This window comes from Pituophis catenifer, unplaced genomic scaffold (genome assembly GCF_029215685.1).
Source record: "Pituophis catenifer annectens isolate HBS135680 unplaced genomic scaffold, rPitCat1.0.hap2 SCAF_8, whole genome shotgun sequence".
NCBI classification, from domain to species: Eukaryota; Metazoa; Chordata; class Lepidosauria; order Squamata; family Colubridae; genus Pituophis; species Pituophis catenifer.
The window spans coordinates 67002992-67025681 of record NW_027256888.1 but is presented as its reverse complement, the minus strand read 5'-3'; the positions used below and the strand labels follow the sequence as shown (position 1 = coordinate 67025681).

General features: G+C 38.7%; 1 protein-coding gene across 1 annotated transcript in view; it reads left to right on the top strand.

The window, feature by feature from the left end:
* GRID2 (glutamate ionotropic receptor delta type subunit 2) overlaps window positions 1–22690 on the top strand; it is a 1156109-nt gene that overhangs the window by 686733 nt on the left and 446686 nt on the right. The window contains exon 4 of the mRNA XM_070948519.1: window positions 8841–9046. Coding sequence (XP_070804620.1) covers window positions 8841–9046 — 206 coding nt within the window. The remainder of the gene's footprint in view (window positions 1–8840; window positions 9047–22690) is intronic.

Genomic DNA, 22690 nt, shown 5'->3' with positions numbered 1-22690 from the left:
TATGAATGCAACTTAAATATTTGGGATGTGTGTGCGTTCATCCTTCCTAAATTTCAGTGAACACACTGTAACCTTACAGCTGATCATGGAGTGTGTCAATTATTTTTCATGACTAATGATAAATTAACTGAAGACACGGCTTTTATTTTGGTTGGTTTAGAATTTAACTGCAAGAAAATAATGACTACTAAGATATCAAAGCAACAATCCACTGTGACATTCTTTAGAACATGCCACAGTAAATGAACCGTAATCTTGTGTAGATTGCCATCTGTCAGTCAAATTTTCAGCTGAGAATATTTTAGTTTTCAAATCCATTTATTGTTTGCTTTAAGATTAGCAACTGGGCTATTTCTTTCCCTCCTAGTCCAACTGGATGGGCTCCAAAATATTTTCTTCCTTACTTCTTTTCCAAAGTGAGAAACATGTCAAGCTCTTTTCCAAAATGAAAAATATGTCAACTTCAAACCAATTTGAATTTGGAAGCTGAATTGCTATTGTTGTAGCATTTCAGTTAAGCACAACTCAAAGGACTACTTGGATTTTATATATATGTACAGAAGTATTAACAGTACACTGAAGATGTATTTATTTCCTTCCTTTCCATTGCCTTTCTATAGTTAAAAGGCTGCCATATATATTGAATTGTGACATATGGGTTTTAGCAGCTTGCCATGGTTACTATTCTGCTGGCATGAGCTAGCCATTATAGTGAGTAAAAAAATGAAAAAGCAACTCAATTCTGGTTTTGATGAGAAGCTTTGCGGCCCAAAGGCCTGATGAGCTGATATTGGCTGCTAGCAAGTTTGGTATGGTGAGATGTTGAGAGAGCAATCCCATTGGTCCAGCCTGGTATATAGGTGTTGTGGAGTTGAGCATGGTGGGGGGGGGGGGGCAAATATTTATCACGTCAGTTGCTGGGACACATGCTACTGGTCTAACCTAAAAAGTAGAGAGAGGGTAAGATACAGAAGGAAATAAGAGGAAAACTCTGTAAATAAGGTAACTAGAGAGAAAGGCTGAAGAGACAAGTTATGTGTGTGGAGCCTTGTTGGGTCTGGTCAAGTATAGAAGTTAATAGGTGACTTCTCTGGAAGAAGGGAAGGGAAGATCTAGACCAGCAGTCACCAACTAGTAGTCTGGGAGAAAATTTTGGTGGTTTGCAGAAAAAATATTTGCATTTTTTATATTTATCTTTTTTAAAAAAATCATATTAGTGGTCCGTGGGATTTAAAATTATGAATTTAGTCATCCCTGAGGCCCAAAAGGTTGGTGACTCCTGATCTAGATGTATGCGGCCTCCATTGTAGACCCAAGAATGGGCTGGCTGGCTACTTGCAGTGGCTTCACCCAAGACCCTAGAATAGAAGGAGAAGTTCAGGTGTTGGTAGAGAAGCTTTTAGCTATGGGGAATAACTGGGCAGAAGACCCTGAGAAAGGTTCTTATCTCAACAGAGATAAAGCTGTTAGTCTGAGCAGTGCCAGGAGACTACAATGAGGAGTCTTTTTACTCCTTTCCTTTCTTTTTACTCTCTTGTCAAGGACAAAAATGGACGAGGGAGACAGATAGAAAGGAGGAGGAAGCAAGAAAGCTAGAGGAGGATCGTCTCTGGAAAGAAGACTTATGAGAAAGTGGACATTGGGTGAACACCAATATTGGGTTGTATATACTTGCCAGGACCCCTAGTGGAGCAATGGTTAGAATGCAGTATTGCAGGCTAACTCTGCCCAAGCCAGAAGATCGATCCTGACCAGTTCAAGGTTGACTCAGCCTTTCATCCTTCTGAGGACAGTAAAATGAGGACCCAGATTGTTGGAGGCAATATGCTAGTGTTGTAAACTGCTAGAGAGTACTGTAAAGCACTATGGGGGGTTTGTATATACAGTATGTCTAAGTGTTATTCTCTTGTTTGTTGTGAATGCCTACTATAAATAATGCCACTGTATATTGTAAAAAAAAAAGCACAACAGCCTGCAATGCTCTGTTTTTCTGTTTCAATTGCTGCCAGTAACAAAATTATAAACCTCTAGTTCAGAAAAGAACTCTGTCATTCTGTGACTTAAACAGAAATTATATAGAAGAGAATTGACTTTTTTGGGGGAAAGGTGGTTAAGGAAGCAGTTTTGATGGGGACAATTCATTTGGACATCTAATAAATGAGCTAGAGTCCCAATTTCTACTTTGGTTGGTGTAGAGTTTAAATTCAGTTAAAGCTTAACTTACCATCCTATCTCTATTTTTTTCTGTAATTATTTCAACATTAACTGAAAATATAAAATAATGTTCTAGCAACATGCAGAATGGATTTCTGTTCGTTGCTTTCAATGAGCAGGACAATGAAAATGTGATTGAAGGATGAAAGTTTTAGCAATGAAGATAAAGGTCTCTTTCTGGAGGATTTGGCTTAGGAATACTATTGGTTGGCATCCCAGCATAAAAGCCTTTATGCCAAAAAAATTCATGTGTGTTAGATTTGTCACATTAAATCCTGATAGCTCCTCCTCATCAGTTTCTCTGTCTTTTCTGCCCTCTCTTCTTCATATTTGTTATCCAGGTAGCTGCTCTGAGCTAGATACTAGACCAGAATCTCAATTACTTCAGCACTTGACTGATTGTTTTGATAGAAACTAGTTTATTGTTAGATACAGTTTTATCCTGGCCTGAGTTCAAAATTGCCTAATGTCTCTTATCTATGGACTGTTTCAGTGGTGGGTTGCTACCGGATCGGGCGAACCGGTAACAGTGGCATCGGGAGGCTCCGCCCACCCCCCTGGACACTTCTGTGCATGCGCAGAAGCGTTGTGCACGCGAGCAGGCACGCGCCCATGAGTGAACCAATAGCGACAGGTTTTGAAACCCACTACTGGACTGTTCCCTTTAAATTATAATGCTGGCAGAAAATAGAAATTTAAAGACAGAGATGATCAAAAGGGGATTTAGAGGAATTAATATAATTTTTATCTTTTAAGTAATGGATATGGAAGAAAGTTAATGCTATAATTCTGTTAAAAGCTGTTGGTGGCATTCTAATTCTGCAGTGTATAATTATCACTTATTTTAATATGATTTAATAATAATAATACTTATAACGATAATAATTACCACTTCTATAATATTTTTGGAATATTCTGAAGACTTCGGTACATTATTTTATTGTAATCCTTACAATAGCCATGGAAAGAAGATTGTAAATATTATATATTACTAATGAGTCTTACTAAGTACTTACTTCTCACACTAGATATGAATGTATTTAGGAAAGTGTACATTTCCTAAATGTATTTTTCTATGAATTATGCCTATTTTTATCATTGTAAAATTTATATATATATAAACGTCGAAATGTCACCAAGATACTCTCAATCTTACACGGGAAAAGACCTGAATACGCCAAGACTTGTGTGTGTGTGTGTGTGTGTGTGTGTGTGTGTGTAAGCCCAATCAGGCTTTTGAGCACATGCACTAAAATAAGCCCTCCCTGAAAATATTTAAACGCAGTGCTGGAAATCAGGTAAGACTGCAAGAGGAGCCCCATCTTGCTTCATGAGCCCAAAATAATAAGACCTCACCAAAAATAAGGCCAAGTACTTATTTCAGGGTTCCAAAAAATATAAGACAAGGTCTTATATACGAGGAAACACGGTATATATATATATATATATATTTTCTTGGTAAATATTTTAATTTCTTATTTCCAGTACTGCACAAGTTCTCCTAAATATATTTTTCTATGAATTATACCTATTGAACTTTGAGCACATGAGGGAAAAATAATAATTCTCTGTTTGGGTATAAGCTATACACAACAAAAGGATATAAATTCACTCATGCCTATTTTTTTTAAAAAAAACCCTGAAACCTTATTTCAAATTTTGTACTAATTCTGCAAGTCTGCAGGAATACCCTTAGATATTCCAGGGTTAAAGATAAAACATATATTTTTATGATGCACTTTAAATCTGGCACATTTGTAGTCGTTTAGATAATTGTGTTGCTTCTTAAATTGTCCTTGAAGTGCCAAAAAGACCTCTAACAGTGCTGATTAGACTGAATTTAATTTCCCTGATTTAGACATTAAATGGGAGCTGCAATTAACCATCACCGACTATCTTTTGGAAGGATATTTTTAGAATGAGTGTATACTTTAGCAGCACTAAGCCATTATTCAGTGTTTAGTGCTACTTGAAACTTACTGAAGGATCTAGCTAAATACTTCAATTATATCCCTTGATTTATCTAGAAAAGGCCATTCTCTTCCTTGGGCTCGGGTTCAGATTCATATCTGCTGGCTGTGGGAGAATTGTAAGTCCCAATTTCCTATCATGTTTCCCCAAAAATAAGACCCTGTCTTATATTCTTTTGAACCCTGAAATAAGTGCTTGGTCTTATTTTTGGGGAGGTCTTATTATTTTGGGGCGTGGAGCAAAATGGGGCTCCTCTTGCTGTCTTACCTGATTTTCAGCTATGTTTCCCTAACTCTGACCAGAGGAAATGGCGGGGACCTGCTATGCATGCGTTTAAATATTTTCAGGGAGGGCTTATTTTCAGGGAGAGATTATTTTGGGGGGAGGGCTTATTATCAGGGCATGTCTTATTTTTGTGGAAACATGGTAAAAGCACGGATTCAGTTTTTTTTTTTTTTCATTTTCAATGAACTATTTCCATATTAATCCCTGTGCAGAGGAAATAAACTCTAAGCAAGTATGTCAGACTTAACATAATACAGTTAAGTCCTTGGCTTTTGAACAGAATTGATCCCAAAATTTCTGTTAATAAGGGAGACATTTGTTAAGGGAGTTTTGTCCTGTTTTACGACCTTCCCTGCCACAGTTGTTAAGTGAATCACTGCAGTTCTTAAGTTGTTAAGTGAATCTGGCTTCCCATTGACTTTGCTTGTTGGAAGGTCGCAAAATGGGATCACATGATCCAGGGAGGGACCCTGCAACCATCATAAAAATGTGTCAGTTGCCAAGCATCTGAATTTTGATCATGTGACCATGGGGATGCTACAACGGTCGTAAGTGTGAAAAATGATCATAAGTCCCTTTTTTCAGTGCCGTTGTAACTTTGAACAGTCACTAAATGAACTGTTTTGAGTCAAGGACTACCCGCACCATGTCCAAAGAACATTTGTCCTACAACATTTCACCATTTTGATCATTTTAAAGAAGAACTCCAGGCTGGCTTAAAGCCACGAAGTAAGTGTGAAATCTCTCACATAAGTAAAGAATTAATTAATGCAGTAATAAGCTCACTTTGAACATGCCAAAGATATTTTGAATGGTTTCAGATTAACAGAGTTGGAAGCGACCTTGTAGGTCATCTAGTCCAACCCCTGGCCTAAGTAGGAGACCTTACACCATTTCTGACAAATGGCAGTCCAATCTCTTCTTGAAAGCTTCCAGTGATGAAGCTCCCATGACTTCTGAAGGCAACTTCTGTTCCATTGGTTGGTTGTTCTCACTGTCAGAAAATTTCTCCTTATTTCTAGGTTGAATCTCCCCTTGATCAGTTTCCATCCATTATTTCTTCTCTGGCCTTCGGATGCCTTGGAAAATAGCTTGACCCCTTCCTCTCTGTGGCAGCCCCTCAATTATTGGAACACTGCTATCATGTCTCCCCTAGTCCTTCTCTTCACTAGATTAGCCATGCCCAGTTCCTGCAACCATTCATTGTATGTTTTAGCCTCCAGTCCAGGGGTGGTATTCACTTACCTTCGCTACCAGTTCACAAATGTGAGCGCGTACGCGCATGCTTGGCTCACATGCACCACCTCCGCACAGGCGAAGAGCCTTCCACCCATGTGCAGAGAGTCAAAAATGGGATGTGATGACATCCAGGCAGGTGGGTAGAGCATCCCTGTTCACTCAAACTGGATAGAACCGGCTGAATACCACCACTGCTCCAGTCCCCTAATCATCTTGGTTGCTCTTCTCTGCACTTTTTCTAGAGTCTCAACATATTTTTTTATAGTGTGGTGACCAAAACTGGATGCAGTACTCTAGGTGTGGTTTTACTAAGGCTTTATAGAGTGGTATTAGTACCTCACTTGATCTTGATTGAATCCGTCTGTTAATGCAATTTAGGATTGCATGGCTATTTTGGCTGCCCCCACACTGTTGGCTCATACTTAACTGGGTGTCCACTATGACTCCAAGATACCTCTCACAGTTACTGCTATTAAGCCTGGTTTCACCCAGTTTATATGTGTACTTTTGGTTTTTCTTACCTAAGTGTAGGACTTTACTTTTCTCTACATTGAGTTTCATTTTGTTAGATAGAACCCAGTGTTCAAGTCTGTCGAGATCAACCTGGATCTTGAGCCTATCATAATGTGGCTGCCATGAAAGGTGGCAAGCCACAAAATAATCATTAAGCAGAAAACAAGCTAGTGTCATTGCTGCTGATTGTGTCCTACACTGTGGCCAACAGGAGGGTTTTTGGTAAAGGTTCCCCTCGCACATATGTGCTAATCATTCCCCACTCTAGGGGGCGGTGCTCATCTCCGTTTCAAAGCCGAAGAGCCAGCGCTGTCCGAAGACGTCTCCGTGGTTATGTGGCCATCATGACTAAATGCCAAAAGTGCATGGAACGCTGTTACCTTCCCACCAAAGGTGGTCCCTATTTTTCTACATGCATTTTTTTACGTGCTTTAAAACTGCTAGATTGGCAGAAGCTGGGACAAGTAACGGGAGCTCACCTCGTTATGCGGCACTAGGGATTCGAACCGCTGAACTGCCGACCTTTCGATCGACAAGCTCAGCATCTTAGCCACTGAGCCATCATGTCCCACTAGGGTTTTTTGTACCCTAATGTTTTTTTTTTTTTTTAAAAAAAACCTTTTTCTGAGCAGATGAGTTTCCAACCCTACTGTACTGCAGCCACTTATCACTTTGATGTCTTAAAAATGTCAGTGTGGCTCAATGTGAGTGTTCTCAGGTATAAAAATGATGGGCTCTGCTGCTTTGCTTTGTCATACACCAGCTTCTCATTTTTAAAAATGAGAAACTAAAGAAACTCAAAGGCAGTCCATAAATGTCTCTTTTGGCACTGACAGACTTTTTACTAAAGTCTGTCCCCTGTAAAAAGTCTGACTTTAGTAAAAAGTCTGTCAGTGCCAAAAGAGACATTTACGGTCCATTGTTGCTCAGGGACATTAAGTTACCTACATATATGCATTTATATGTATATATCTACACTTCTAAATTGTTCTTCCTTTTTAGAAGGTTAGTTTGGGCTGCCTAATTATTTTCAAGGGTCTCGATAGCTCAGTGGCTAAGACCCTGAACTTGTCAATCGAAAGGTCAGCAGTTCAGTGGTTCGAATCCCTAGTGCCGCTCCCGTTCCTTGTCCCAGCTTCTGCCAACCTAGCAGTTCGAAAGCACATAAAAAATGCAAGTAGAAAAATAGTGACCACCTTTGGTGGGAAGATAACAGTGTTCTGTGCGCCTTTGGCACTTAGTCATGCCAGTCACATGACCACAGAGACGTCTTCAGACAGTGCTGACTCTTTGGGTTTGAAACAGAAATGAGCACCACCCCCTAGAGTCAGCAATGACTAGCACAATTGTGCGAGGGGAACCTTTACCTTTACCTTAATTATCTTCAAGCAAAATTCTGGCATCCAGTTCTGACTATTTCCATTCATCAGGTCAGTCCAAGGAAGGCTAAGCCCAAAGTATTTTAGATTTTCTATGAAAGCAGATATATCTAAATCAGTCCTCAGTCAAATAATTATTGCAACAACGCTGGCAAAAACAACTGTTGGGCTTTTTTTAACCATTCAGTATACTTCTGGCAGCTTTTGACATGATACATATATCCAATATTGTCAACTCATACCTGAACAAAACTTTAAATAGACAGATGGAAATGAAGAGCTGCTTTCAAAGTAAGAACTAATACTCGTGTAAAGTCAAATGCTTGAGTGAGGTGATTTTATTTTAGTTTGTTTTTTTTAATGATCAAACCTGGGAAATTTCAGGTAAGTAAGAGTAGAAGCAGAGAACTTTAATATTTTTCTCCTTAGAATAGACCTGACAGATATCATCTAAGGTGCTATCTGCATTTCAGAAAAAGCCTGAAGCACTCTAATTTTAATTTGAGATGTAATTAATCAGTTTTAGAAACTTATTTTTAGTTAGAGTGTCAAAGAGAGGAATTATTTTTTTCCTACCCATTACCATTGTGTAGCCCATCCTTCTCAGTTCATATTAATTTGTACCTGGCTTCTTTAAAATTTTTCCTATCATTAGATTTTGAAGGTGTATCCATGCAATTGGTCTCAAAGTATGACTCTGCCTAGTATAGACACTCGTTTATATTCTCAATTCTTTTGACGTATTTACTGTAAGTGCCATTGCTGTAAATGTTTTCCACTTCTAAATTAAATATTTTTTCCTGTTGACAGGGGGGGCTATTGTTATAATGTGATTTCTGGGTTCTATCAGGTGGAGTAAAATCAGTGGTAGATTGCCTTTTGATAATTTATTGTCCCTTTTCTTGGCAGGTGTTACTTAATAAACAACACAGTCTGTCAGGATTTGGTCTCATACTATGAGCATCCAAGGAAAACAAACCAGGGATAATTAAATTCTTTTTTTTTTATTGTTCTTTTCAAAATAAACTAATGCCTAAAAATTTCTACTCACAAATTAGTCCTTTAGGACATGTCAGGAATCTAGCTAACAAACAGTTGCAATGAATATTAAGTTAATGTGGCTTCAGGGTGGTGGTTGTTTAACGTGAGGCACAATACCTTTCTCCAGATAAGACCAAATTGGTTTTGTCTGTGTTCTATTTGGTAATTAGCATTCTGATGAGTTTTTGATGTTCCCAGATATCCGTGGAATACAAGAGTTTTTGGACAAAGTATCTCAGCAGGGAATGGATGTAGCACTTCAGAAAGTGGAGAACAACATCAATAAAATGATCACAGGACTCTTCACCACCATGCGGATTGAAGAACTCAACCGCTATCGGGACACGCTGAGGCGGGCCATTTTGGTAATGAACCCTTCGACAGCCAAGTCTTTCATTGCTGAGGTGAGTGAACGCACCAGCTGACACTTAAAATTCTGTTCCCTTTGAAACTTCTGACAAAACAAGTTGATTTTTGTGGCTGAGAAGGAATTATTATGCAACCCCCCACTTTTTTTTTTCCAAACAATATGTGTAGGAGAGTATGCATCAGTGGTGGGATTCAAAAATTTTTACTATCGGTTCTTTGGGCGTGGCTTGGTGGGCATGGCAGGGGAAGGATACTGTGAAATCTCCATTTCCACCAGTGGTGGGTTGCTCCTGGTTTGGTCCGGTTCTATAGAACTGGTAGTAAAACCAGCGGGAGGCTCCGCCCACCCGCCACAACATCATCATGGGTGATCTGCATGCATGCATAGAAGCATGCACGCTCCGCTGCAAACCGGTAGTAAAGGTAAGTGGAACCCACTCCTGATTCCCACCCCACTCCAGGGAAAGGTTACTGCAAAATCCCCATTTCCTCCCGATCAGCTGGGACTCGAGAGGCAGAGAATAGATGGGGGCAGGGCCTGTCAGAGGTGGTATTTACCAGTTCTCTGAACTACTCAAAATTTCCACTACCGGTTCTCCAGAACTGGTCAGGACCTGCTGAATACCACCTTTGGTATGCATGCATTAATCTGCCCAAATGTTTGAAGTTCAAATCCAATAATCAGTTGGCAAATGCTATACAGAAATTAAAATTCTAACACATTCTAGAGAACACCAATTTGAGGAATGAATATATATCGTTATTATTTATAACATAAAAATGGTTCTTGAACTAAGACATTATGAGAATGGAGTTTGGAATTTTGTCTTATTAGCATTATTGTTCACTAATTATTTTCCTGTACAGTTTATTCCACTGTTGTGCTGTACTTATTATTGGTTTACTTTCAAATATCAAATTATTAAAGACGCAGGTGTTCATTCCTAATTACAGTGATGCCAAAATGATGAAATATGTGTCATGACATCACAATGCAAATTCTACCTTTTCATTGTTGAGTTGCAGAGTTAGTATCATAACACATTTGCTTCCCTTGCCCCTTCCATGATATGTTAATTGGAAAATACTTTTTCCATTAATATCTCCATTAATTTAATAGAAATTGAGAGCAAGAACCACTTCATTCAAACTTTTAAGTAGAAGGGAAACATTCATAATTTTCTCCTATCGACTATCAGTGGTGGGTTCCTCCTGGTTCAGCCCGGTTCCACTGAGCCAGTAGTGGTGATGACATGATGTCACCGAACTGGTTCTGCCCCCCTGCCCCCGCCCCCCCTGCATTATTCTTACCTTTTATTTGGCCCCACCCCCAATCTATTGCTGCCTCCTGAGTCCTCTTGCGGCGGGGCTTCAAATGGCCACCCTACAGCTGATCAGTGTTAAAAGAAAATAAATGAGTAGACCGGTGCCTGCAAAAATAAATGGGTAGACCAGTGCCTCCAAAAACAAATGAGTAGACCGGTACAGCTCTGCAAGCTGTTAAAAACCTGGTAGATCAGTACCTCTGCTAAAGAATTTTCACATGACCATCAAGCCACGCCCACAAAATGAGCCACGCCCACAGAGCCGGTAGTAAAAAATTTTAGAACTCCCCCCTGCCGACTACCAGTGGGATATTGTAACTGACAGCTAACCCATTGACCACAATGACACTGGAAATAATGCTATAACAAGGCACAAATGGCTTTTTTGAGATTCTCCCTCAAATCTGTGGTCAAAACAAAACAAAACTCAAAATGGTGGGTTCTCTAGGAGAAGAAAATTCTTCAACAATTTCTCAAAGGCATTTTTTCCCCTTTTCTTTTTTTCCCCCTTTTCTATTTTCTTTCTTCACTCCTTATTTTATTTCGTAACATTTCTATTGCTTTTCTCTAGTTAAATTTTCTTCAATAAAATTATAGTAAGAAAAATTATGGACTTTTTGCTGAACAAAAGAAAAAACTGAACATGTGATTGATGGATTTGATGGTTAGAAAGATTGGCTAATGGAGGAAGGAAATTACGATGTAAATTTAGAGGGAGAGGGGAAAATATAAATGCATTTATAACAACCCATGCCAAAAAAAAAAATCACAAGCCACTTCTTCTATAACTTTTCTGTTTCTAAATTTTATCTTTCTTAGTATTCTTTCTTATTTTCTTTCCAAATATATATCGCTTTCATATTGTTAAAAATTATTTAATAAAATTTATATTTTAAAAACAACAACAGCAATTACTCAAAGGCAAGATTCACCTTACGTTGGGTTATTCTCTAAACACAGTGATTCCTTCCTGTCCTTCTCAGTTTTATAACGCTCCCTTTCATCACTGCCAGTATTAGTTTCTGTAAACAAGAATAAAAGATAAAAAAAGAAGAATTAATAGCTCCACTAGTGTATAGTGCAGTAATGGCTAACCTTTTTGCCATCACATGCCAGGAGTGGGGGGGGGGTCATGCACACACATGTCCACAACCATAATTCTATGTGCCCTGCCCCTGTGCATGCGCACGTGACCCCCCCACGCTTCCTCCACTTCTGGCACACAATGGAACGGTAAGCCTGTTTTTTGCTTTCCCCAGCCTCTAGAGCCTTTCTAGGAGTCTGGGGAGGGCGAAAACACCCTTCCCCATCCCCCCCAGAGGCCCTCCAGAGGCCAAAAATGGCCCATTTGCCAACTTCTGGTGGGACTGGAAGGCCCGTTTTTTGCTCTCCTCAGCCTCCAGAGCCTTTCTAGGAGTCTGGGGAGGGTGAAAATGGCCCATTTTCCAACTTCCGGTCCCACCGGAAGTTGGCAAATGGGCCATTTCCGGCCTACGGAGGGCCTCCAGAGGGGGTGGGGAAGGCTGTTTTCGCCCTCCCCAGAATCCTAGAAAGGCTCTGGAGGTTGGGGAAAAAATGGGCCTTCCCCACCACCCCCTGAGGCCTTTTGGACACAGGAAACAGCCTGTTTCACTACTTCTGATGGGCCCAGAAGGCCCGAAAATCAGCTGAGCTCACGTGCCCACTGATATGGCTATGCGTGCCACCTGTGGCACGCATGCCATAGGTTTGCCATCACAGGTATAGTTTATGAGCCCTGCTAGTGCAGTGGCTAGAATGCATTATTGCAGGCAAATTCTGTCCACAATCTGGAGTTTCATTCTGAATGGCTCAAGATTGACACAGACTTCCATCCTCCTGAGGTCAGTAAAATGAGGAGCCAGATTATTGGGGACTGTATGATCAGAAAGTGCTGCAAATATAAGTCTAGGCATTTTTGCTATATTCTAAGCGCTATTGCCATATGGAAATATCACTTTACTGCAAGATTTAATAGCAAGTACCTGGTGCTCACAAGGGATGTGGTGGTTCAGTGGCTAAGATGCTAAGCTTGTTGATCGAAAGGTCGGCAGTTCAGTGGTTCAAATTTCTACTGCCACATAATGGGCTGAGCTTCAGTTACATGTTCCAGCTTCTGCCAACCTAGCAGTTTGAAAGCACGTAAAAAATACAAGTAGAAAAATAGGGACCACCTTTCGTGGGAAGGTAAGAGCGTTCCGTGCACCTTTGGCATTTAGTCATGCCAGCCACATGACCATAGAAACGTCTTCGGACAGTTCTGGCTCTTTGGCTTTGAAATGGAGATGAGCACCACCCCCTAGAGTCAGGAACAACTAGCACATATGTGCGAGGGGAACCTTTACCTTTACCTTTAACTGGTGCTGACGGGTGACTTTATCTAGGATTCAAACACTTTCCCAGCTACATTTTTATTGTTCCTGGACTTCTGCTGGTCAGTTCTTAATTTCTGTTAATTATGAAGCTGTTGAAATAAAACTAATGATGGGGTAACAAACTATTTTGTTTAGCTTAGTAACCATCATGACTAAAGCAATAAATGATACAGGGGAGTGGAATAGTTCTTTTACTGATTCTTGAAAGAGTAAGAGTATTCTGTATGAATATACTGATGTCTTTAAATCCATCCATTTAGTATTGATACTTATGGATGAATAATCATGGATAGATTCACAGGTAATCATGTTTTATTCTTTCATGGCACTATCTGTTCTGACCTAGGCTCCCTTAACAAGCAGGAGGCAGGAATTACTGGCAAAACCTCTTTTATTTACACAACTGTGAATTACGTTCATTCACAGTCAGCAAGGTTTGTCCAAACAGTTTTTCAAAGGAATATTTTTCAACACACCTTATCTCGTTTGGCAAGCTGCCACGTAAATTGCAGTACAAGTTTGGCAAGCTGTACATGTAAACTGCAGTACAAAGCAAAACTTTGGGAACAGAGTCTCTCAGAGTCACGGAATGAACGAATTGTTTCCTGCAAAAGCCCACTCCCTGTTTGCTCCTCTTTTATTTCCTATGGGAGGGGCCAATTATCTCCAAGATGTGGCCTTACTCTGGAGTCGACCCTGCTTTCTGAATTGTTCTTGTCTTCTGGCAGCTCTGCGCATGCGCACACTGGGAACAGGCTCCAACTGTTCCTCTGCCTCGCTGCTGTCTATCTCCCTCTCTGCCTTCAACGCAGAGCCCTCGTCCAAGCTTTCCCCAGTCCCCAGGACTGACTCAAGTTCCTCCCCGACCTCCTCACTGTCCGACTCTGCTGCCAGCTCCGTTGGCCGCCTGCGGGCCACAACACTATCTTGTTCGGGATATTTAAACAATAACAATCTATATTGTGTTTATATAAATAACATCTATTAACACTGATTCTATCAAATTACTTTTTGACTTAGGGATCGCATATATTATAAAAGACCTACGTAGAACATTGAAATCATATATAACCGTACTGCGCATCACCACTATTAACAAAACATGTATTTCAGAGCTTTCTTTCTGTATTCTTTTCACCTCCTATAGTTGCAAAACTGAAATATTTATTGTTTTTCTTATTGTGCTCTCAATATTTTTATGTTAAAGAATTTAAATGAGCTCCCTTGCAACCTTCAGAAGTGAACAGCTACTTAATAAATAAAGTTGTAAATATTCAGTTAAATTACACTTAAAAGAATCTTGCCTAATTCATTTGAAATTATTGGGGGGGGGGGTGTTTGAATGTGTTTGTACTTATTTGAAGAACATAATGTATGTGCATACATTAAGAACAATTTAAACTGCTTTGTAGGATTACAGTATTTACATTTTCAATTCTACTTGCCATATTTCATGTAGTTAGAATAACAAATTGCCTACACGGAATATTGAACGTACTGTATATAATGAAATGTAAACCAGCCAAATTTATAACATTCCACATTTAAAACATTGAAGTTGGATCGCTATTATTTATTTGGATATTTCCACCATTCCATACTAAAATACCTGCAAAGAAATAGTAGAATGTCTGTATTCTTATTCCTTTCACAACAATTATGTTTAATTTAGCTTTTTACCCCAAAAAAACTGAGTCTTATAATTTTTCCTGTATATGTCACAACTATTCTTAGATCTGTTTGCAATATCTTGATTATGCTTTTAGCAAGTGATTAGCTCAAATATATAATATCAGGATCTATATTTCTTTTATTTCACAAAGTTGTCTGTCTCTCTGTCTATTGGCCTATCTGTCTGTCTGTCTATCTATCTATCTATCTATCTATCTATCTATCTATCTATCTATCTATCTATCTATCTATCTATCTATCTATTCATCCATCCATACCATCTATTTATCTCTCTCTCTCTCCCTCTCTTTCTCCCTCCCTCCCTCCCTCTCCCTATCTAACTATCATAAAATTCCATAATGGTCTTTAAGCAGATAATTCCATGTTTAAAATATCTTGTTCTATGTTTTGATCTTTCTTGGTAGAATGGCCCGTGTTAAATGGAATGTACTTTCTTACAATTTGCAGATTGAAAAAGGGACGTTATTGAGTGTTTAGATCTTGGTAGCTATTTTTTATCAGGTGGTTCATGAGAGTGATTCTTAAGCATTTCAGGTAGCTACTTCTCATGATATAAAAGATCGGAATACTTGGATTTGTGTCCAGAGAGGTTTTGTTCTACCATCTGCAGTTCTTCCCCTACACTGACCTGTAGTCAAATCCACCTACCCTTTCAACAGATGAATCAGAGGCATCAGCATGGTAGGGGCAAAGGGAGGCAAAAATGGCAAAAACAGTGTTGTACTGTTATGTCACAAGTTGTGTACAAGTGCTCTCCCCACCCCCCACCCCCAATAACATTAGATCAAAAAGGACATGATCGTTCCAGTGTATTTCTGGATTCATTAGTATAGAGGTCTACAAAACTCAAGTGCTGGTCTTTCTTTTGATGAGAGATAAAATGGATTATTAAAGTTTCATCTTTTCAGTCCTTGGAAACCAGCAGAATAACCCATTCAAATTATCTCCAGCTGAGTTAAGATCATTGAGCCTTGGTGGTGCAGCGGACTAAAGTGCTGTTAAGTAGCACTTAGCTGCCAGCTGCCTGCAATTACTGCGAGTTCAAATCTCACCAGGCTCAAGGTTGACTCAGCCTTCCATCCTTCCGAGGTAGGTAAAATGAGGACCCGGATTGTGGGGGCAATAAGCTGACTTTGTATAAAAAAGAACACCGCTTGGGGGGGGGGGGGCGAAAGCCCTACTAAGCAGGTATATACAAAAGTATGAAGGCTATTGCTTAACGCATTGTAAGCCGCCCTGAGTCTCCGGAGAAGGGCGGCATATAAATCGAACCAATAAATAAATAAATAAATAAATAAATAAATAAATAAATAAATAAATAAATAAATAAATAAATAATAGAAATTAGCAAAGTTATTCCTTTGAATTTCTGCAATATTACAGATTAAGTATAGGGCAAAATTAGAATAAATCAGAGCATCCAGTGGGTTTATTATTACAGTCTTTTATTATTATTATTATTATTACAGCCTTGATTGTCTGTGTGATGGTTAAGACCTACCAGATCTAACAAGGGCAAAGTTGAGATGCCAATGGAAGAGTTTAGCTCTACAGGTGTTTAGCCCAGTTACCTGCTGGGAGAAAAGGATTCTTTCCAAAATTTAGTGCTGAAACGATAGTGCTTTTTGTTCATTTGCTTGCTTGCTTGCTTGCTTGCTTGTATAGAAATCCATTGCAGCAATTCAAATCAGCAAACTGATTTTGCAATTCAGTTTGAAGGAAGGGATTTGATCAAATTCCCTTTAAATCAAAACTTCACTCAGTCCTATGAGTTATGACATTACTGTTCTATTGAGAGATGGTCCAGCACTTCTACCAGGTGCCAGCTTGGGTAATATTGTAATACATATCTACTAGAGAATGTCTTATTGAATTCAAGGTCACAGATGCAGGTTTCTGAGTTTTAAAAAAGGAAGCTAGGAGCAAAGAGCAGGGTTTGGTTACCTCTCAATTATTTTAGATTCAAGTATTGTATTCTAACTATACAAAACAGTCTTTTTAAATCATAAATAATTCCCATTGCTTACAACAATAAAGATTAATTGGAACTTACTAGACTAGTGAGAAAAAAACCAAAACACATTTTTATATATTTCTGTATACCCGGCTGGCCACCGTCTGTAGATTTGTTATTGAATTCCTATAGCGTTCGTTTGAGTTGCAGGTTTTTTAACAAGAAAATGGTTAATCTTCTCTGAATTAGTGAACAGTAGCTTTAAATTCCCTGAGTTAGTAGACAGTAGATTTAAATTAGATATTGTCTTTTCAAATCTGTTGCTTTAATTACTCGTTATATCACTTGGTTTGTCCCCTGGAGGAACACTAAGTTATTTTATTAATAGCATTTACAGTCTTTGTTTGTCTATTCAGGAAAATCAGCTATCAACAGACACATAGAAGTAAACCATGTTTACCTACAATTCAAAGAGATAACAGAAAGCTAAGAACGAAATAACAATAAAAAAGGCCAGAACATACAAAAAGGATGTTGGTACCCTGGAAACTGTGCAGAGAAGAGCAACAATGATAAAGGGCCTGAAGACTAAATCATACAATGAATAGTTGAGGTGCTAGGTATGTCTAGTCTACTGAAGAGAAGGATTGGGGCAGTGGTGAAATCCTCCACGGTTTGCCACCGGTTTGTTGCCTCTACCCCTTTTGTCTCTTCTTTTAATGGGAGGGCTGAAGGACCATAATAAAAATAGTCAGGAATTCTCCTAGACATGTCATGAAAATGGCTGAATTAAAGTAGAGGTATTGTCAGCGTTGCAAGTAGTGCACCCATTGAAACTCAGAGGCAGGCAGATTCCCCAAAGAACAGTTTATTGGATACATCATATTGGCACAACGGGGAAAAAACAACTCTGAAAGTTCCCACAGTTTTAACCTAATTAAAAAGTGAAAGTTCCCCTTTTCCACCCTCCCCACGCATCAGTCACATTGTCCAATAAAATTTCCAGCCAGTTGCATGGTTACTCTACTCCTCCTCTTCCTCGCCACCTGTTGAAATGACCTTGGTTCCCACAGGAAAACTTTTTCTTTTCACTACAAGACCCCAGCTAACTATTTTCTCCCCCTCCCTCTTTCGTGGCAACCCTGAGGCCATAAAGATGGCCTCAGCCAGGTTCGCTTCAGGGTTGACAGGTATATCAAGACTCCAACATGCAAAAGCTTTTTCCCACGGTTGTTCCTCCTCATTTGGAATTCAGAGGCTTGCTGTGTCTAATCCTGGTAGCCATGCGTAACACTCATGTCTAACAGCCACAGATAGTTTTCTCATCTATCAAAGTAAGTAATCCCTTATTATCAAATTACCTAAGTAAGTAACCATTGCCCTCTTTTGATGAGAGCAAATCCCTCGGTTTAAATACATGCTGTGTGAAGAAAGGATATTAAATATAGACAGTAAGAAGTCTATCGTTTGGTTTCATTGGATGACTCCGGATTCAGTGTTGTGGGAAAGAATTAAACCTCTTTTTTTTTTCCCTGTGCACCATGCATCATCTTAGTCATAAAACTTTTTTTTTATTTTCTTATAAGCAATTTGTCATCCTACCCAAGTCCTTAAATGCTATATTCATTCATTTTAGGGGATATACTCCACATACTGTTTTTGTGACAGCTCTTTCCCTTAGCTCTCTTAATCTACGCAACATCATTTGATCTTCTACTTGTAGTCTATGGAATGGAATGGAATGGAATGGAATGGAATGGAATGGAATGGAATGGAATGGAATAGAATAGAATAGAATAGAATAGAATAGAATAGAATAGAATAGAATAGAATAGAATAGAATAGAATAGAATAGAATAGAATAGAATAGAATAGAATAGAATTCTTTATTGGCCAAGTGTGATTGGACACACAAGAAACTTGTCTTCGGTGCATAAACTCTCAGTGTACATAAAAAGACAAGATAAATTCATCAAGAATCATAAGGTACAACACTTAATAATAGTCATAGGGTACAAATTAGCAATCAAATCTTACTAGAAAACAATCAATATAAATTGTAAGTATACAAGCAACAAAGTTACAGTCATGCAGTCATTAAGTGGGAGGAGATGGGTGATAGGAGTGATAAGATTAATAGTAATAGTCATGCAGATTTAGTGAATAGTTTGACAGTGTTGAGGGAATTATTTGTTTAGGAGAGTGATGGCGTTCGGGACAAAACTGTTCTTGTGTCTAGTTGTTGTGGTGTGCAGTGCTCTATAGTATCGTTTTGAGGGTAAGAGTTGAAACAGTTTATGTCCAGGATGTGAGGGGTCTGTAAATATTTTCACAGCCAAAGAACAATACAAATACAAATAACAATAGAAGAAGAAAAATACCTTATAGCGCTTAGTTATATAGTTAGGATGAACTGTCAGAAATTTAACTAGCAGTTCTACACATTAAGGATTCTGGAGCCCCACTCCAATCTAGTTTGCATCAGTGTTGACCAGAAGGAGAGGACAAAGGCATAAGAAGAACACCTGGGGTGTAAACCCAATTATCCATTGCAACAGCTGGTCACACCTGAAAAGCATGAACAGAGGTATTGTAAACCTATCTGGCTTGCTTCTACTATTTCCCACAGAGGAACAAATTCTTACTGATGAAGCATATCAAGAACTGCTAAAAGAGCCAACTCTCAGCATGACCACTTTGAATCTTTCCATTTCAAGGTAGAGAAAATTGGTCCAAAAGTAATTACATTCTTCCTATGGCCTTGGTGAAAAGGCAGAGCAACCAAGAATTGAATAATCATCCAAGGCGTCTTTCAGTTTTCGGAATGAGGTCAACATTCTGCTACTCTCTCTACACATACACCTACAGTAGGACTATCCACGATATGTATGAAAACCAACTTCAAATAAACTATAAGCCCAGCACCTTCCTTGCACCTTTTTAAAGCAGCTCCTTCCCCCCACCCCCAACCTCAAATTTACATTAAAGCAGAAAAAAGTGTGGCTGCATTAAAGGGTCAATTACTTAATTAATTTTATTATTAACAAATTAATTTTAATTGCACCATAGAAGGCTGAGAAAAGGATGAGGCATTTTCATAAATAGTAAGGAGATGCTCAAGGTGGAACACATTCCAAACCAATCCTTTCTAAGCATTTTCCAAGCATATGCAGCCCTGCTTTTCTAGTTCTATGGTAGATTCTGCATAGTTACTATATATGCATATTATGATACACTTCTTGGTTTAAGAAAAGATCATTTTTAAAAGGAATTTTAAATCTCTGCAGATTAATTTATTAAAGATTTCGGATCTGTTCTTGAGTGAACATACATGGCAGTGACATGAAATGGTAGCAGAAAGTTATCTTCTCTCTGGTAAATTGCATGGTTGCATTTGGAAACCGCATTTCCAAGCTCCTAAAACAAGTTTCAAAATATGCACATAATATCCATTCATAGCTGAAGAACATTATTAACAGTATGAAGAGCCACGGTGGCGCAGTGGTTAGAATGTAGTACTGCAGGCTATTTCTGCTGACTGCCAGCTGACTGCAATTTGGCAGTTCAAATCTCACCAGGCTGAAGGTTGACTCAGCCTTCCATCCTTCCGAGGTGGGTAAACTGAGGACCCAGATTGTTGGGGGAAATATACTGACTCTGTAAACTGCTTAGAGAGGGCTGTAAAGCACTGTAAAGAGGTATATAAGTCTAAGTGCTATTGCTATTATCTTACAAACGCTGCAAAAACATGTAATTTTTAAATATAAGATACATTTGTAAGTTATAAAAGTTATAACTTTTATAAAGTTATAAAAGTGTGTCTGTGGTTCATAAAGGAAGTGATAAATAGATCCTTGACACCAAAATATACAATTGCAAGTCTTGGCAATCGCAAATGCAGTTGTATCTGAAAATGAATGGAAGCCAAAACACTTACCTCTTCCAATTATCTTGTTATCTCATCCTTTGTTTAAATCTTCTATTTTTCTTACCCCATTGAGGAAAAAATGCTTATATTTTCCCCAAAAGATTATGTTAAACAACTCAAAATGAAGCACACGTTATGCATATTTTTATGATGGTCGTTTACCTGTATATGTTCAATATAACATTTTCTGTTCCATATCTTATGCTAAGGTGAGATTTCTTATTTTTAGTTAAGGCTAATACCACACCTTTTTAAGACCCAAAATGATTTACAACTCAAAAAACCTCAAAATGATTTACAATTCAAATACTGCTCTTCCTCATCTTATCACAATTTATCTTCTCTCCACCATAGTTTTCAATGAAAAATTTATAAATTTGAAAGCACTCACTTTTTGATAATGATCAGATGCAATGAAAAGAAGATTTTATCCATATATATCTCAACTGAAATATAGAATGAGGAAGAGAATGTATGAAACTTGTAACATTAAACATTTTGGTCCCACATTAAAATGCCAAGATAGAATTCTATTTCCCTCAATTATAAACGTTGGGTGCTTGTTTTATTTTTGGGTTGTCTTGCATATAAATATTTGTTTAAAAAATAAGTGTAGTGCTTCCTAGAATGAATATAACTTATTAAGATAAATGTAATTTCCAACTTGGGGTTCATCAGATGTTTAACTGTTTTTTAAGCTGGCACGGATTTCTAGGAATTGTAATTCAATATAACAGGAAATAACCTGATTTGGGCAGAGACAATTAGAATGGAAATGAATATGGTTTATCTGTTTTATTAGGTGCAAAACATTTCAGTTCAGAACAATACAGGAAAAAATATTACATACATATCCAAGCTAAAAAGCTAACGAAATATGTCTTGTGTCTTTGGAATAAAGAAAAATAAAAAAAGGAATATGAGGACACAAATTTGAACTCCTGAGTTTTCCCATAGGATGTTTAATAATTTAGCAGTGTTTGTTGTTTCTGTTGTTATATTTCAAGTACTACCCACTTGTCAGGCAGTACGAGACCCCTGAGGTAGTTTACAAGCTGTATTATTGATCTTATGTTGTCAGCTTGTCTAATAATGATTTTTTTTTCTTCCATACAATTGTTATGGTCTTGTACAGAGGTATCTAGAAAACTCTTATGAAATTAAAAAAAAAAAAGAGTGTGTTTAATATTGCCTAATGCGTATTTACTCACAAGTAACCACATTGTTTAATTATTCTGGTTAATGCTCCTGATTTGGGCCCAAATTTTCCAGGCCAATATTGACATTCCCAATATTGAGCTCTGTTCAATCATGTCTCTTACCTTAATTGCTTTTGTTACGTCCGGACGGCAAGCACGAGCGGCCAAGAGAGCAGCCGATTGGTCTAAACGCCAGCAGGCAGCCGGCGGGAAATTGGCAGCTCCTGATTGGCCCAGCCTCTGACAGCTGAAGTATAAAACACTCTACGTTTAGTGACAATGGAAGTTATGGAATTTAGTTTGTATGTCCAGTTGGTGGATATCAGTTGCAGTAGCCCTTGCTTGCAATTGCCTCTTATTATTCAATTCAATTCAGTTCAGTTCAATTCAATTCAATTCAATTCACTGTTTTCAGGGCGGCCCCGCAGGCCAGATCTAAGCCTCCCACATGTCAGATCCAGCCCATGGGCCTTGAGTTTGACACCCTTGACTTAAGAACTGCTTTGTGTAATGACAGAGTTGCCAGTCACCATTATGGTTGCTAAATGAGGATTACCTATACTTGATTACAATGACTATATCTGGACTGTGAAAATTCAGATGAACATTGAATGGGAGTGAAGAGACACAGAAAAAAATCAACTCTTTACTGCCTAGACTACAGCCCCAAATATTCTGCAAGTGAATTAGTTGTCCAAGTGACAGGCTTCCTTTTAGGATATGCTCTTTCCTTTTATCATAGCATATAACGATACCACAGTAATGATTTATTGCATTTCAACCTACTTCCCTCACTAGTCTCTCCACAGTTTACAGTAATAAGTACAGGGGTGAAATCCAGCAGGTTCTGACAGGTTCTGGAGAACCGGTAGCGGAAAATTTGAGTAGTTCGGAGAACTGGCAAATGCCACCTCTGGCTGGCCCCAGAGTGGGGTGGGAATGGAGATTTTGCAATAGCCTTCCCCCAGGAATGGGAAGGGAATGGAGATTTTGCAGTATCCTTCCCCTGGAGTGGGGTGGGAATGGAGATTTTGCAGTATCCTTCCCCTGGAGTGGGGTGGGAATGGAGATTTTGCTGTATCCTTCTCCTGCCATGCCCACCAAGCCACACCACACCCACCAAGCCAAGCCCACAGAACCGGTAGTAAAAAAAATTTGGATTTCACCATTGAATAAGTACAGCATGTC